General features: G+C 44.6%; 3 protein-coding genes across 6 annotated transcripts in view; 1 reads left to right on the forward strand and 2 right to left on the reverse strand.

The window, feature by feature from the left end:
- Positions 1-511, reverse strand: part of shpk (sedoheptulokinase) — an 18,471-nt gene extending 17,960 nt beyond the window's left edge. The window contains exon 1 of the mRNA XM_020512572.2: positions 464-511. The gene's annotated coding sequence lies outside the window, so the exon portion shown is untranslated. The remainder of the gene's footprint in view (positions 1-463) is intronic.
- Positions 512-3,276: 2,765 nt separating this feature from the next.
- Positions 3,277-6,602, forward strand: emc6 (ER membrane protein complex subunit 6). 2 transcript variants are annotated; one of them, XM_020512573.2, is made up of 2 exons: positions 3,277-3,368; positions 5,058-6,602. In XM_020512573.2, exon 2 carries the CDS (start codon positions 5,074-5,076, stop codon positions 5,404-5,406), a length of 333 nt encoding a protein of 110 aa, XP_020368162.1. In that variant the 5' UTR covers positions 3,277-3,368; positions 5,058-5,073; the 3' UTR covers positions 5,407-6,602. The 2 variants fall into 2 exon arrangements, with proteins under 2 accessions (XP_020368162.1, XP_020368164.1); XM_020512575.2 differs by having other exon boundaries at positions 3,296-3,368; positions 5,055-6,602.
- An 858-nt stretch (positions 6,603-7,460) lies between these two features.
- The window catches only part of LOC109913100 (protein KIAA0100), a 61,741-nt gene continuing 54,206 nt past the window's right edge, over positions 7,461-14,995 (reverse strand). For all 3 annotated transcript variants that reach the window (XM_048612769.1, XM_048612770.1, XM_048612771.1), the window contains 5 exons: positions 12,942-13,080; positions 12,613-12,746; positions 10,533-10,634; positions 10,041-10,175; positions 7,461-8,945 (listed from right to left, as the gene is read on the reverse strand). In XM_048612769.1, coding sequence (XP_048468726.1) covers positions 8,754-8,945; positions 10,041-10,175; positions 10,533-10,634; positions 12,613-12,746; positions 12,942-13,080 — 702 coding nt within the window. In that variant the 3' untranslated portion in view covers positions 7,461-8,753. The remainder of the gene's footprint in view (positions 8,946-10,040; positions 10,176-10,532; positions 10,635-12,612; positions 12,747-12,941; positions 13,081-14,995) is intronic.

Here is a 14,995-nt window from a genome sequence, read left to right on the forward strand (position 1 = left end):
GCTGCAGCACTCCGGACTCAATATCGAGTTCAGTAATTTCAGGGCCTAAACTCTCCCATCCTGTTGTTTACTCTCTACCTCAAACCCCTCCCTTTTTCCTGCAATATTTTCCCAGCTACATTATCTCTGAGAAAGGGTCACCGCCCCTGAAACGTTAACTCTGATAACTTTTCCTTCACAGATGCTGCCAGACCCGCTGAGCTTTTCCGGCAACTTCTGTTTTTGTTCAGGACTTTCTGATAGGCCCCATCCGTGAAGGGGGCGGGTCCTGCCGCTGATTGACAGGCCACCCCGCCAACAGCGCACCTGCCGCGGCCGCGCGCCACAATTCATTTTGAAAAATACACGGATGACTTATTTTGAGAAACGAACTGTAGCAAAACCAACAGAGAGCGATTTACTCGTGAAACACAATCAAAGTGAAGGGAATTCGAGTGTAGAAAAGGGTCGGGAAAGCCATTACCTGACGCGGCACTAAACCAACAGACTCTGACAGGAAAGGGGCAGTTATTCCGTCGCGGGGCGGGGCTACGCACACTGAAGGGGCGGGACTCGGTGAACATGGGGGGGGGCGGGGCTGCGCGCGGTGGGGGCGAATGGGCGGGGTCAGGGGAAGCGGTGGGGTTGAGCATTGGGTGAGTGGGGATGGGCGTCGCCCGGGAAAGGGGCGGGGTTGTGCATGGGGTAAGGGCGGGGCACGGGAAATGGGCGCGGGCGGAGCGTGGGGAAGGGGCGGGGCACGGGTAAGGGGCGGGGCTCGGGGCTGAGAGTGGGCCAGAATTCAGTCCGGCGCCTCTGTGTCAGGCTTGCTGCAGTGCTCCAGCGAAACTCAGCGCCACCTGGAAGAACAGCACCTCCTTTTCCGCTTGGAAACGCTGCAGCCTTCCTGACTCAATATCGAATTGAACAATTTTAGGGCTTGAGGCAACCTCTACCATGTCCTTTACCCCCACCCACCAGGTCTTGTCATCACATGTAGATAGCAAGAACTGCTGATGCTGGAAGTTTGAGTTAATACAATGTGGAACTTTCCTGTTGTTAGAGATAACAAGGTGTAGAGCTGGATGAACACAGCAGGCCAAGCAGCATCAGAGGAGTAGGAAGAAGGGTCCAGGCCCGAAACGTCAGCCTTCCTGCTCCTCTGATGCTGCTTGGCCTGCTGTGTTCATCCAGCTTTACACCTTGTTATCTCAGATTCTCCAGCATCTGCAGTGCCTACTATCTCTGAAACCCTTTCCTGTTGTTGTTGTTGTCGTGGAACTTTCCTGCTCCCCTAATGCTGCCTGACCTGCTGTGTTCCTCCAGCTCTACACTTGTTATATCACATGGTCCTCTATTACACTCTACCCATTGTTAGCCACTAATAGTGCCCATTAGCAGCCATTCATTCTACAATGCTGACCATTACCCAACTGGTCTGTCTGCCCAGCTGTTCTGTCTCTCTCTTTGGGCTCTATCTCCAACTATCATTTACTCTCCCCCCTCCCCCACCCTATCTTCTCCATAAAAAGGATTTCCTAGCCACCATCAGTTTTGAAGAAGGTTCACTGGAACCGACAGGTTAATTTTGATTTCTCTCCACAGATGCTCCCAGACCTGCTGAGATTTTTCAGCAATATATGTTTGTATCATCAAATCTTAGGATAAAGGGATGCATGTAGGGGTGGGACTAGCACTGGGGGCAGAACAGTGTGGCTCACATGAAGGGGCATGGCAATGTGGAGAGGTGGACTAGATGAATGGATGGGGTACAAAATGGAAGCAGGGAGATGGTGGAAGGGACCTTGTAAATGGACAAGGCTAATGTGAGGAATGTGGTTGTATAAATGGGCGAGGATAATGGTGCAGCAATGTGTGTAGGTGGGTTTACATGATGTGGAGATGCCGGTATTGGACTGGGGTAGACAGTATCAAAAATCACATGACACCAGGCTATAGTCCAACAGGTTTATTTGAAAATGCAAGTCTTCAAAGCTCAGCTCCTTCCTTAGGCGTAATGTGAGAGAGAGGATAGAAGACACAGAATTTATAAGAAGAAAGGTAACAGCCCTAAAACAGGCCGCCTCTTGTTGAATCTTTAATCACCTGGGAAGGAGACTACTTATTAAAATGCAAAATCTAGATTCCTCTCAAGCCATTGTTTTGAGATAATTAAAGGTTTTATCAATGTATACAAGAGGTGACATCTCAGGTCAGAAAATGCAGTTTAGGTGTGAGGTCTTGCTTAGAATCTGTGCATTATTTAAACTGGGATCAGGTTTTATATTTTGAGCAAAAACAATGTATCTGCAGCTACACAAATGTCTTGGATGAGATAAATTCATGTGTGTGTCTGTGTATGTGTGTGCGTATCTGTGTCTGTGTGTGAGAAAGAGTGGGAGTGTGTGTGTGCGCGGTTGACGGAGTGAGAGTTGAGGGAATGTATGTGTATGAGTGTGTGTGTGTATACGTATGAGAGAGTGTGTGTGAGAGAGGGTCTGTGTAAGTGTGCGAGTGTGTGAGTGGAGGTATACAGTGTGTTTGGGTCACCTGTAGTGTGACATGAACCCGAGATCACGATTGAGGCCGTACTCATGGGTATGGAACTTGGCTATCAGCCTGTGCTCAGCGATTTTGCGTTGTTGTATATCTCAAAGTACACCTTGGAGGACATTTACCCGAAGATCCAAGGCTGAATGTCCTTGACCCCAAAGTGCTCCCCCAGTGGGAGGGAACGCCCTGTCCGGTGATCGTTGCGCTGTGTCCATCCATCCGTTGTCGTAGCGTCTGCATGGTTTCGGCATTCTTGCCTACAGCGTGTGAAAGGCAACGTTGGCCAAGTCACATGAGTATCAGCCATGTATGTGGTGGGTGGTGTTCCCTCATGTGATGGTAGTGTCCATGTCCAAGATCTGACATGTCTTGCAGCGGTTGCCGTGGCAGGGTTATGTGGTGTTGTGGTCGATGTTGTCCTGAAGGCTGGGTGGTTTGTTTAAGGTTTGGTGGTTGTTTGAAGGTGAGAAGTAGAGGCGTATGGAAGATCTTGGTGAGATGCTCATTGTCAATGACAAGGTGTTAAAGGCTGGGAGGGCTTTTACGTCAATGGGCGGGGTCTCCGTTGGGAGGCGGGGCCACGGAAATGGGGCGGGCCCTGGTGGAGAACGTGCAGCATGTTTAAAATAAAACTATCTAAAAGCTAAAATATTTTCGGATTGATCCGTCAGAAATATGTCAGAATTTACTTTAATCCTGCTTCACTTTTGTTCTGTTCTTTTTCTCGACGAGGCGGTGAAAGGTGAAAGGTCACGGCAGTGGGCGGGGCTTCCTCGGTAATGGCGGCAGGTTGACGGGAAGCTGCTCACAGTGTGAGAAAGCTGCGTACCGCGCTGGTGAGTGACTAGTTGCCTGTCGCTGACATGGAGGCTCGGTAACAGGCTCTAGGCTGATTATTAGCGGCGATGGAGGGGAGGCTGCGTGTTTGAGGCGCACGGGCACTCCCGGTCTGGCACCGGGTTAGGCAGCTGAGCCGGGGAAGGACCCCGGCCCCTGCGCCATCCCCAGCGTCACCAGCAGAGGGCAGCTCCCTCCACCCCGGGCACAGGGGAGAGCATTGCATTGTCCAACTGGATGGAGCTGTAAATACATCACATAACCTATATACACAGAATACAGTGTATAAAACAGATGGTGTATCTGTCTGGGACTGATGAGGATAGTGTAGGGAGAGAGAGAGCTTCACTCTATCTAACACCATGCATACCTGCCCTGGGATGTTTGATGGAGACAGTTTAGAGGGTGCTTTCAGTTTAATATAGAGGAGGCTTCACCTTGTAAGTAACTGACGTTTTGGAAATGTAAGGTTATTCACTTTGATAGAAAATCTAAATATTGTTCGATAAGTTGAAAACTGGTAAACGTTGATTGGGTGATTTCGTTTCATGAGAAAGTTGGAGAATTAACATGCAAGTAGAGCAAGCATTTGGGTGGGGAAATGATATGTGTTTTTTAATCGCAACAATGTTGGAATACAGATTAATGTTGGAGCATTGGAGGCTGTGGGGGTGACTTTATAGAAGTTTATAAAATCACGAAGGACACGGATAGGGTTAATATCCAAGGTCTATTTCCCAGTGTAGGGGATTCCAAGATATAGGGCATGAGTTTAAGCTGAGAGGGGAAAGATTTAAAAGGGACCTAAGGTACAACTTTTTCATGCAGAGGGTGGTGCCTGTACGGAATGAGCTGCTGGATGATGTGGTGGAGGCAGATATAGTAGGGGTTTAGAGGGATACGAGACAAATGCTGGCGAATGGGACTAGATTAATTTAGCATATCATTAAACCTATGCCCTCTATTTTGGACTGAAGGGTCTGTTTCCATGCTGTACAGCTCTATGACTAACACAGTCTTACTCAATTGTATGGACCTTTGTGAGATTGCATCCGGAGTAGTGTGTACAGTTTTGTCTCCATACCTAAGAAAGAATACACTTACCTGATGCAAACAAGGTTCACTTGATTTACTCCTGGGATAAGGGAATTATTCTACGTGGAGAGATTTGGTAGAATGGATCTATACAGAGTTTAGAAGAAAGCAAGCTGATCAAATTGAAACAAGGTTCTGATAGCACTTGACTTTGTAGATGCTGAGGAGTAGATACACCTGGCTGGGGAAATCTAAAACATGGCACGACCTCGGGATAAGTGGATGACCATTTGGGACTGAGATGAGGAGAAATGTCTTCTTTCATAGGGTTGTGAAGCTTTGGAATTTTTTCTACTCTTCCTAGCCTCTGTCTGAACTGAGCCAGACCATTCATAACCTTGCCATCCAATTTGATCTACCTATTTCTAAGGCGCTCCTTCCAACCTCCACCTTTGCAACAATGTTTTGGTCTGCTGTCCTACCTGGCACCTCCTTTTGTAACTGTCAAATTGTTTGACTCATTCTCCTGGAAAGTACCTTGGGAATGTTTTATTATATTCAGGGTGCTAAGTAAACACAAGTTGTTCTTGTTTCTTATTATTACATCTCACCCTTCATTCACTCAACATTAATTTGCTTTTCTTCCCAAGTAGAATTACTGAGCTTGCAATGGCTGCTGTGGGTTTTAAACGAGAAGGTCCACAGTTTATCAGCGAGTTAGCAGTGCGAGGAAATGCTGCAATCCTGGACTATTGCCGTACGTCTGTGTCTGCACTGTCAGGTGCCACTGCTGGGATCCTGGGGCTGACAGCACTGACGGGTTTCATCTTCTATTTTGTTGCCTCCTTCCTCCTCTCTGTGCTGCTGATTGTGAAAGCTGGGCGTCGCTGGAGCAAGTACTTCAAATCCCGCCGCCCTCTCTTCACTGGAGGCCTTGTCGGTGGCCTCTTCACCTACATCCTGTTCTGGACCTTCCTGTACGGGATGGTACACGTTTACTGAAGCAAGAGATGGCCTCCTGCTCCCGTCGGACAATTGGAATGGCACAAACACTTTTCACCCTCACCTGCGTCCACTTGTTGAATCTTACAAATTAAACCTGTCATCGTCACAACCTGCACAAATACTGTTCCCAGCTGTGAGGTCAAATAGTACTTTAGGTTCTGTTGTCTTTAAGTTTTGTGTGGTTGGGTTGATCACTGAAACCGTACATTTTCAAATGCCATGGGAATGTTGGAGTCCCCCATTCCGAATGTCGTAAAGCAGCTGAAGAGCTTGTCAGCCAGAGTGTTCCTCAGTGAGGGGAGTTGTGGAACTGGCTAGTTCTTGTTGATGGAGACTCCTGGGCAGAGGTCAGATTTTGAATTCTTCTACCATGTTGTGAAGAGTATTTGTTGAAAAAGTGGAGGGGATTTTCCCTGGAATTCCAACCTCCCCCTTCATTACCTGCCTCCACTTAACTATTTAGAATGTGCTGTGACAGAGATCCAGCCACCCTTAATTGCACACAGTGAGTATCCCCTTGATCATTGGCGTTGACCTTCCCTCCACCAACAGGGGGTCTGTGGCCATTGCCTCTTGTGTCATGCCCCAACATCTGGCTCAAGGCTCCTGTACTCTGTGCAGGACAGTTAATATTCATCTGGCATGCAGTGCCTTTTGGCATTTTGTCCTTGCTGTATTGTTTATTCAGTGCAGGCCATCCTCATGAGCCATGCAATTCTCAGGAGGTATTCTTGACAGAAACTGAAGGGTTCCCACAAGAATGGCTCTGTGTGGAGAAGGGATTGGTTGGAGCACTGACTGTCAGTCTTTGAGATTTGGCAGTTTCTGTATCATACCAAGTTTATTCTATGGTTCACATCTCTATTTGGGGAAAACGGAAGACTGGGAAGTTGCTGAAATCTCTTGAGTGCAGACAGATTTAAAATGACATCCTGGAGCATAGCAGAGAAGGCTAGAATTGGTTTCACTGTGACATAGATTTTGAACTTGTTAACAGCCTGAGAATCAGGGATTTACAATTAAACTATTTTGTTACTACTGATGGTAATTGAAATGTTTTTAACAAGAGACATTTGCCCATTTTGTGGGAACCACTGAATGTTTCAGAAAAGTAGCAAATAACCTTAATTTGTGTTCCCAGGCTGCCTGCCTGCATTTTACAACAATAAACTCAACCTGGCTGTTAACATTCAGTTCTGCCTGAGTTCATAATTTTTAAGTCTGGCTTGAGCTTGGTAATAATTGGGGTTATATCACTGAGATGTTCTTAGTGCAGCAGAGCCTTTAAAATAAGTGTTCCTCAGTGAAGGACTTACCTGCAGACTTCATAGATTATTCAGAGGGAGGTATTTCTGACATCAGACATTTGGTCTTATTATAAGACACTGCCATTTTAAACACTTAGCGATTTTCATTATGACACAGACTGGAAACAGACGTCAAAGTGCCCTGTTTATTTCAGGCAGAAATAGTCATATTTACTCACCAGTTTACACCTCCCAGTCTTGATCTACTTGCTTGATGCAAGATGCCTGCAATTTTTCTTGGTCACAGGATTAAAAGCATCTTAAAAAATTGGCTGGTCAACCATTTAAACCACACTGACATTACTTTTGATAAGAATATTTAGGGCTGAAGTGGGAGAAGGCCCTTGACTGGATGGCATAGACTCAGTGGTGTCCTATGCTCTAAATCGGTGTCTGTCAGGAGGGTGGAACTGCAGAACTCTGGGTCTTCTGCCTTGTCAGAGGAGTATTAAAAAGCCTCACTTTGTCCCTTCAGCTGGACATTAACACCAAGTTACTGCTGCGCCTGGTAACCTGTGCCTTAATTAAAACAAAGACACTTCTAGAAGCACTTTGAGGAAGGGTCACTCGACCTGAAATGTTAACTCTGATTCTTCTCCACAGATGCTGCCAACCTGGTGAGCTTTTCTGGCAATTTCTGTTTTTGTCTAGAAGCACTTTGTTGGCCATAAAGCAGTTTGAGATGTCCTGAGGTGGTTAAGGGCACAGTCACCATCTAACTGAATGAGAAACATGCACAATCAATTGTTACAAAATAACTTTATTCTGAGCTTTTTGCATTTTTACGTTCATGAACTTGTTACAAGTGGAACCAGTGACTGAGAGCAGCAACTGCTTAAAAAACAATCTAATTTTTTTAAAAAAGCAACGCATTGATTATAACAATGTGAGGATTCCACTGACCCGTCCTGAGTACATGGCTCGCTTAATTGTGCTCGGAGCTGAAACCTTAAAAAAGAGTGCTGGGGGTAGTGCTTGCTGTATGAGTTTGCACTTTAGGCTGAGGGTCTGGTTAGGGAGCTTAACACTTGCTCAAAAGCAAGTTGAAAGGTGGGATGGGGTAATGGAGTATTGTGTGCAGACCCCACAAACTCTCCTCTAAGTAGCCACTCCCCTGCAAACCTGGGCAAAGAAAACCGTAAAGAGGGTTATGTGAAGCAAATTTCCCACAACCACTAAACATTACCAAAAGGAAGCTGTACCCCAGTATCAAAGCTCAATTCTGCAAATTTCCCACAGGGTTAAATGATAAAACACTGAATTAGCACAGATGGATTCTGTAGTTTTTCCTCTCTGATTGGCTGCTTTCTTAGTATTGTTCCTATGGGTTTCTACATTCTCAAAACGAAATAATAATGCTTTTATTGAGGATGTTATCTGGAGCTCATTCATTCCCTCTGATCACTCTTCAGAACTGAAGTGAGAACTTAAAGGGGCTGTGTTGTGTTCCAGGTAACATCACAAGGCTCCCAGCCTCTCCTCCCTAGTAATAGACTTTGTCTATAAACAGGGACTGATACAAACCTGAATCACCCAGTGATCATGCATAAACAGGCCTCAGCAGAAAGCACCAAAATAAATCAGGGACTATCCCGTAAACAGGACCCAATGGAGATAGAGACCAGTCAATTGTGTTAACTGATTCATTGCTCTCTGGGCTATTATTGGCGTTTTCATAGTCATTTGGCTAAAGTTTCCAGAACTTTCATTTTTGGTAAAGTGGAAAGGAAAATAATTTGATGCTCAATTTTTAAAATATCACGATTACAGCTGAAAGACAAACAGTAAATTACAAATTTTACAGTTACTACAAAACAGTGCAGCTTTAGTGTGAATATTAATTACATCAGTTTATTAAGCTTTTAATAACTTCTTTTTTACACAATTTTACAGCAGCTGAAAGTGCCTAGGGTTATGAGAGTCTGGTGGAGGACAGCAAATGGCTGTGTAATGTCCAGCACTATATTCCTCTTGAAGCCCACCATATCCTCTCTAAGGAGGCAAACAGTGAGAGAATCAATCCACCAATCTCTGGCCTCACTTGCGTTTCCCGAACAGTGACTTCTTGCCTGACGCTTTATCGCCAGAAATGAGCTTTGACCCAATCAGCAGACGTGCCTTCTCATCCTTCTCTTGTTGCTGGATACTACCATCTGCTTTAAACTCTGTGCTCCTTCCCCTTGCCTCCAATCCTGAGGTTGGTTTCAAACGGAGTTTCTCCTTTATTACCTGTGGAGGGTTGGGTAAAGTGAAGGGATGACATATCGAGAGAAAACCTGGTGCTTCTATAACAGTTTTTATCCAAGACAGATGAAACATTCAGTTTCAAATTCCTTTACAATCTAGAGAGGCACAGGGAATTGCTAAGTATTTACAGCACAGCAAATGCTTGTTCAGCCTAAATGAGCTATGTTGGCATACTAAAAGCAAAGTACTGCAGATGTTTGAAATCTACAGTAACAACAGTAAGTACTGGGAATATTCAGCAGGTCTGGCTATATCTGTTGAAAAAATGACTACAGTGACTATTAATACAAAATGATGATATAGGTCTTAATGCACCTGGACAGGTTTGAGGGGGACCACGGGTCACAACTAAATTAATGGCATGACCGGGTTAGACAATGACCATAAGAATTAGGAGCAGGAATAGGCAATTCAGCCCCTCGAGCCTGCTCTGCCATTTGATACGACAGACACCAGAAGATTGCTCTCTCCCAGAGAATGTGGTCTCACTGGAACAGGCCGGGGGCAAGTGCTGAAAATGTCACTTTCTGAATCCCTTTAAGTGAGAACTGGCTGAAATTTAAATCATTTTGTACAAGAGGTGGGAAATGCTGTATCGTAAATCAGAAATCTGGACCAGTTTCAGATGCTGTGGCTGAATTTTTATCTGCATTTCTTCATCTCCAAAGAGATTAAAAGGTATGTCTCGATCATGCTTCACAGGATCTTGCAGCCATTATGCACAGACTGGATGAACCAGTGTTACTCAGTGTTGCAAGTTCAGCGTGAACTCAACACTGTAATTCACACAAGAGCAGCAGGGCACAGGATCACTGGAATGCGAGGTCACCGAGCGCTGATATGCCTGTTCTGGCAGAGTCTCGTGGACAAATAAGCATGAGGGGAGACTGAATAAAACCATCCTTAATGTTCAAAGTGAGTTTCCATGACAACACAATAGGGTTTAAGTGGTTTATCGGGAAATGTCTCAATGAGAATGGGGCTTAAAAAGGGTGAATATTCTCTCTCAGCTTAATTCTTCTAACGGAAAGGAAACAGACAACCCAGCAGAGACATGGAAGGCCTGGAAAGACAAACCTGAGCAAGCAGAGCCTTACGACTGTCCCTCTTGACAGCCATAGCAAAGTCCAGCCAGGTCCATGTGTTGTTGTGGTATTCCAGGCAGGGCAGAACCAGGTTGAAATCCTTCCAATCCTCAATGTTCTTTTCACCCTGAAACAGATACAAAGTCAGGACCTTTCCACCATCAAATCCGAAGGCCACATAGAGGCAGAATGAGTGAGAAGATACTATCACTGGGTATCCAAGATACTTTATCCCCATGAAACATTTCCAGGTCAGGTTCAGTATGGGGTTAGATATACAGTCAAGCTTCCTTTACACTGTGTCCATTAAACACACCCAGGATAGTAACAGCATAGGGTAGATACAAAGTAAAGGTTCCTCTACTCTTTGAAACAGAAAGTGAATGCCCCTCAACACTGTCTCCTTCAAAAACTCCAGGGCAGGTACGGCACGGAGTTAGATACACAGTAAAGCTCTGCATGCACTTTTTGACAGTTGTCTTACCTTGTAGCTGACACAGAGGGGGACCTGTGGAATCTTCACGTAGATGAAGGAATTATTCATCGCAGCTCTCTCCTTCATCTTATCAATGTCATCCACTGGATGCTGTGGGGTAGAAACAAGAGTAAACGCACACTGTGACTGATCATAAAATCCTGTTCCTGATTATCCTGGGAGGCTAAATTAATAAAGGTTTCTATTGCTGATTATTATGTAGTCAGTGGCTAGTGGAATATCCATAGATGTGAGTGTGGGAGGACAGTGCAAATGTCATCTATTCCAACCCTCCGTCAGATTTACACAAGCCATTTCTGGGTATAAAAGTGAGAAGTTTAAGAGAATGAGAGGTGGTCTCATTGTAACATACAGGATTCTTAAGGGCTTGACAGGGTAAATGCTGAGATGTTTCCCCTCATGGGAGAGTCCAGGACCAGAGAATATAGTCTCAGAATAAAGGGACATCAATTTGAGACTTCTTCTCTCAGAGGATTGAGAGTCTTTGGATCTCCTTGCCACAGAGAGCTGTGGGGGCAGATTCCTTGTGTATATTTAAGAATGAGATAGATAGATTCTTGATCAATTAAGGGTTCCAGGCAAAATGCAGGAAAGTGGACAAGAAGAATGTCAGATCAGCTGTGATCCAGTTGAATAGCAGAGCAGGCTCGAAGGGCTGAATGGAGTACTCCTGTTCCTATTTGTTATGGTAAGTGCAGTAAACCCACTGGTGGGAATTCTGGCAGGATTTCAGAATGTTGATGCTCAGCCCTATTTTCTTCAATCCAGTCACAGTGTTGGAGGCATGGGATCAAAGGAAGGACTTCCCTCAGACTAATCCATCTATTCGCAACATGGAACATCAGGAGCTAAGTTTCATCAGACTGGATGATGAAGAAAACCCAGGAATCAGGAATACTGTCCCAGGATGCCTCCTAAGAGCAATTATTAAGCAAAGTTTGACATCGAGCCATATATGCAGATAGTAGGTCATGACCAAAAGCTTGGAGAGAGAAGAGGAGTTAAGAAAGAAATCCCAGAGCTTGATGCCCAGATAAATGAAGGCATGGCTGCCAACGGTGGACTGATGAAAATCATTAGTACAAAAAGTAAAAGATGGTCTTAGATCAAAAATTAAAAATGTTGACTAAAACAAAGAAACATGGTTGGTGGAAATCTGAAACAAAAACAGAAATTGCTCGAGAAACTCAGCAGGTCTGGCATCATCTGAAAAGAAAACAGTTAATATTGAGTCCAGTGACCTTTCTTCAGAATTGATACAGAATCTGTTTTTGTGGAGTGAAGAATTAACAAGCAACAGCAAACATTGGTGGGAGCTGTTTGTCAACCACATATTGAGCAAAGTATACATCAGGCAATTAGAGACACATTAACATGGGTAAGACAGTGATAATGGGTGACTTCAATTTACATGTTGTTAAACCTACTCAGCACTAATGGTATGAAAGATAAATTCCTGAAATGTGTACAAGATGACTTTCAGGAGCAGTATGTCCAAGAACCAATGAGGGACTGGGCTGCTTTAGATTTAGTATGATGTAATGAAAAAAAGCTAATTAATAACTTTGCTGTAAAGGAGCCTTTGTGTAATACTGACCATAATAAGACAGAATTTCACATTGAATTAGATCAAATTCAAATTTAAGCTGAAACTAGGATCTGAAATCTGAACATAGGAAACTGTGAGAGGCAAATTGGTTTTGGTGAATTAGAAAAATACACTAAAAGATCTGATGGTAGACAGGCCATGGCTGATATTTAAAGAAACACTACCTGGTCTACAACAGATCAAAGGCATTTTCTAAGGCACAAACACTTAAAGAGCAAGGTGAAATAACTGTGGCTAATGAAAAGAGTTAAAGAATGTATTAGATCAAAGGAAGTGGGTTATAAGGATGTCAGAAAATGTGGTAAGCCCAAAGACTCGGAAACCAGCAAAGGAGTACCAAGAAACTGACAGTGGAGATTATTGAAGAAACCGAGGCAGGAGAAGACTATGGTGATTGTTAAAGAATCCGGGTTGAGACAAAAACTATCACTCTGATTACTTGAGGTGAAACTGACCCACCTCTGGAAGCTTCCTGAAAGATCTCCTCACTCCAGAACCCCTGTTTAAACCAGCAGAGACTCCTTTCCCAGTTGCCAGGGTAGCAGGCTCCTCAGGTACCATCAGCTGGCGAGACTTCACATTAACTGTGATCCCTGCTCAGAAAATCAAACTTGGAATGAAAATGGAGAGTGTACATCGACCGACACAAACCCCAACCCCTGGACAAACACCACACAAACACCCACGCACAAAACACCCACAGGAACATCGAAGCTGTCTGACCTTACTGCCCTCTCCATCCCATCACACCATACAAGCTACATTCTGCATTTCCTCAGGGCCTCTACCTGTTGTCACCAGTTTGGATTTATCTTCTTCATCAGCCCCTGTTTCATCCTCTTCAACATTTCGCCCAGGAAAGAAGAAACCCATCATCCTCCTGAAAAACTGGTACGTTAGCTGAATGGTGAGTGGGACGACATTCACCTGCGACGGGGAGTCAAAAGATTGTTTGTCAGTGCAGCCACACAGTAACCCAACTCCCTAACACCCAGTGTCTCCTTGATCCTCTGCTCCCCACAACCTCAACCCGTTACCCAACTGCTCCCCCAATGTCATGCTGACTGTTCTCCCAATCTCACTCCAACACCTGACTGCCACTCTGTTTCCTCCCCTGACCACACCCTAACAGCCAACTTACTGACACCATCAACCTCTTGATGAGAGATTCTCCTTGCTTAGAATCTCTTCCACAAACTTTTCCATTGGGATATACCCGACCCCCTGCCCAGACTGACTTTAATACACTCTCCCACCTTTGCCACTGTTAGGTGTTGATTGAAAAGGATAGAAGGTTACCAACACTTTAGGAAGTTAAAAGCTGAATGTGGAGGTGAGCAAAGGCATCCCATGATATGGCAAAGATATCATTAAAACTAACATTAGTTAGCAAAACTATTTAAAGACCTAATGAAGAATCACAAAATCACCACAATGTGGAAGCAGGCCATTCGGCCCATCGAGTCCATGCAAACCCTCCAAAGAGCATCAGATGCAGACCCACATCCCTAACCTATCCCTGTAACCCTACATTTCCCACTACTAATCCACCTTGCCGGCACATCCTCAAACACTATGGGCAATTTAGCATGGCCAAACCACCTAACCTGAAATAGTAGGAACTGCAGATGCTGCAGAATCCGAGACAACAAGGTGCAGAGCTGGATGAACACAGCAGGCTAAGCAGCATCATAGGAGCAGAAAGGCTGACGTTTCAGGCGTAGACCCTTCATCAGAAAACCTAATCTGTGCATCTTTGGACTGTGGAAGGAAACTGGAGCATCTGGAGGAAACCCATGCAGACACGGGGAGAATGTGCAAACTCCACACAGACAGTTGCTGGAGCCTGGAATCGAACCTGGGTCTCCGGCACTGTGAGACAGCAGTGCCAACCATTGAGCCACCGTGCCATCCACTAGGATTTAGTTTGAAAAAGGTACAAAATTGCAAAGAAACAAAAGTACTGTTAAAATTGTAGAACTGCCAGTCAGACCACACTTGGATAACTACATAGTTTGAGTTCCTTTATCAAAAGAAGGTCATGAAAATGCTGGCGAAGGATTTACAAGGATTGTGTCAGAGTGAAGAGATTACAACCACCTGCAAAGGAAGACTGATCAGGTTATAGCTTTTGCTCTGTTTAAAGAAAGTGATCCAATTAAGGGTTTTAAAATAATGAATTTGTTCAGCAGGTCAGATCCAAAGACAATGATTCGACTTTGGGAAGAATCCAAAACCAGGCCCATTAATACAAGGAAGTTATAAAAAATTAAAATAATGGAATAAGGAAAACTTTATTTGGAAAATGGTTAGAATTTGGTTGTCCCTGGCATAGGGAGTGATTGGAACAAAGTTTCAACATGAAGCTAAATGAGTAAGTGACAGAAAAGGGAATTAAAAGGTTTGCTGAAAAGACTGCGACAAGTGAGACAAGAGATGTAAAAACACGAGCACAGAGTGGTTGGGCAAAATGGCCCATTTATGCTCTAAATTCAATGTAGTTGTATCCTCCATGTGTAACATGGAGGCACAGTGAGCAGTCTCCCTGCCTCTCAGCCAGAAACCCTGGGATTCAAGTCCCACTCCAGCATTTGATGACCAAGGAAGGTGTGTTTATAACAATGGCCAAACCAAATTGCTCAGAGAATCAGATGATTGGCCTCCTGCATTTTGACAGTCTACACTGGCTCTCTGAGCAGGCTATTTATCAATTTGTTGATCTTTAAAACACATGTCAATGACAGGCAGTAAGAGCAGGATATATTCCCGGTCAGCCACATGAAGAAATCCATCACTGACCACAGCTCCAGGTTACAACCTGCATGTAAGTGCCACAACAATG

This window comes from Rhincodon typus, chromosome 26, assembly GCF_021869965.1.
Source record: "Rhincodon typus isolate 14 chromosome 26, sRhiTyp1.1, whole genome shotgun sequence".
NCBI classification, from domain to species: Eukaryota; Metazoa; Chordata; class Chondrichthyes; order Orectolobiformes; family Rhincodontidae; genus Rhincodon; species Rhincodon typus.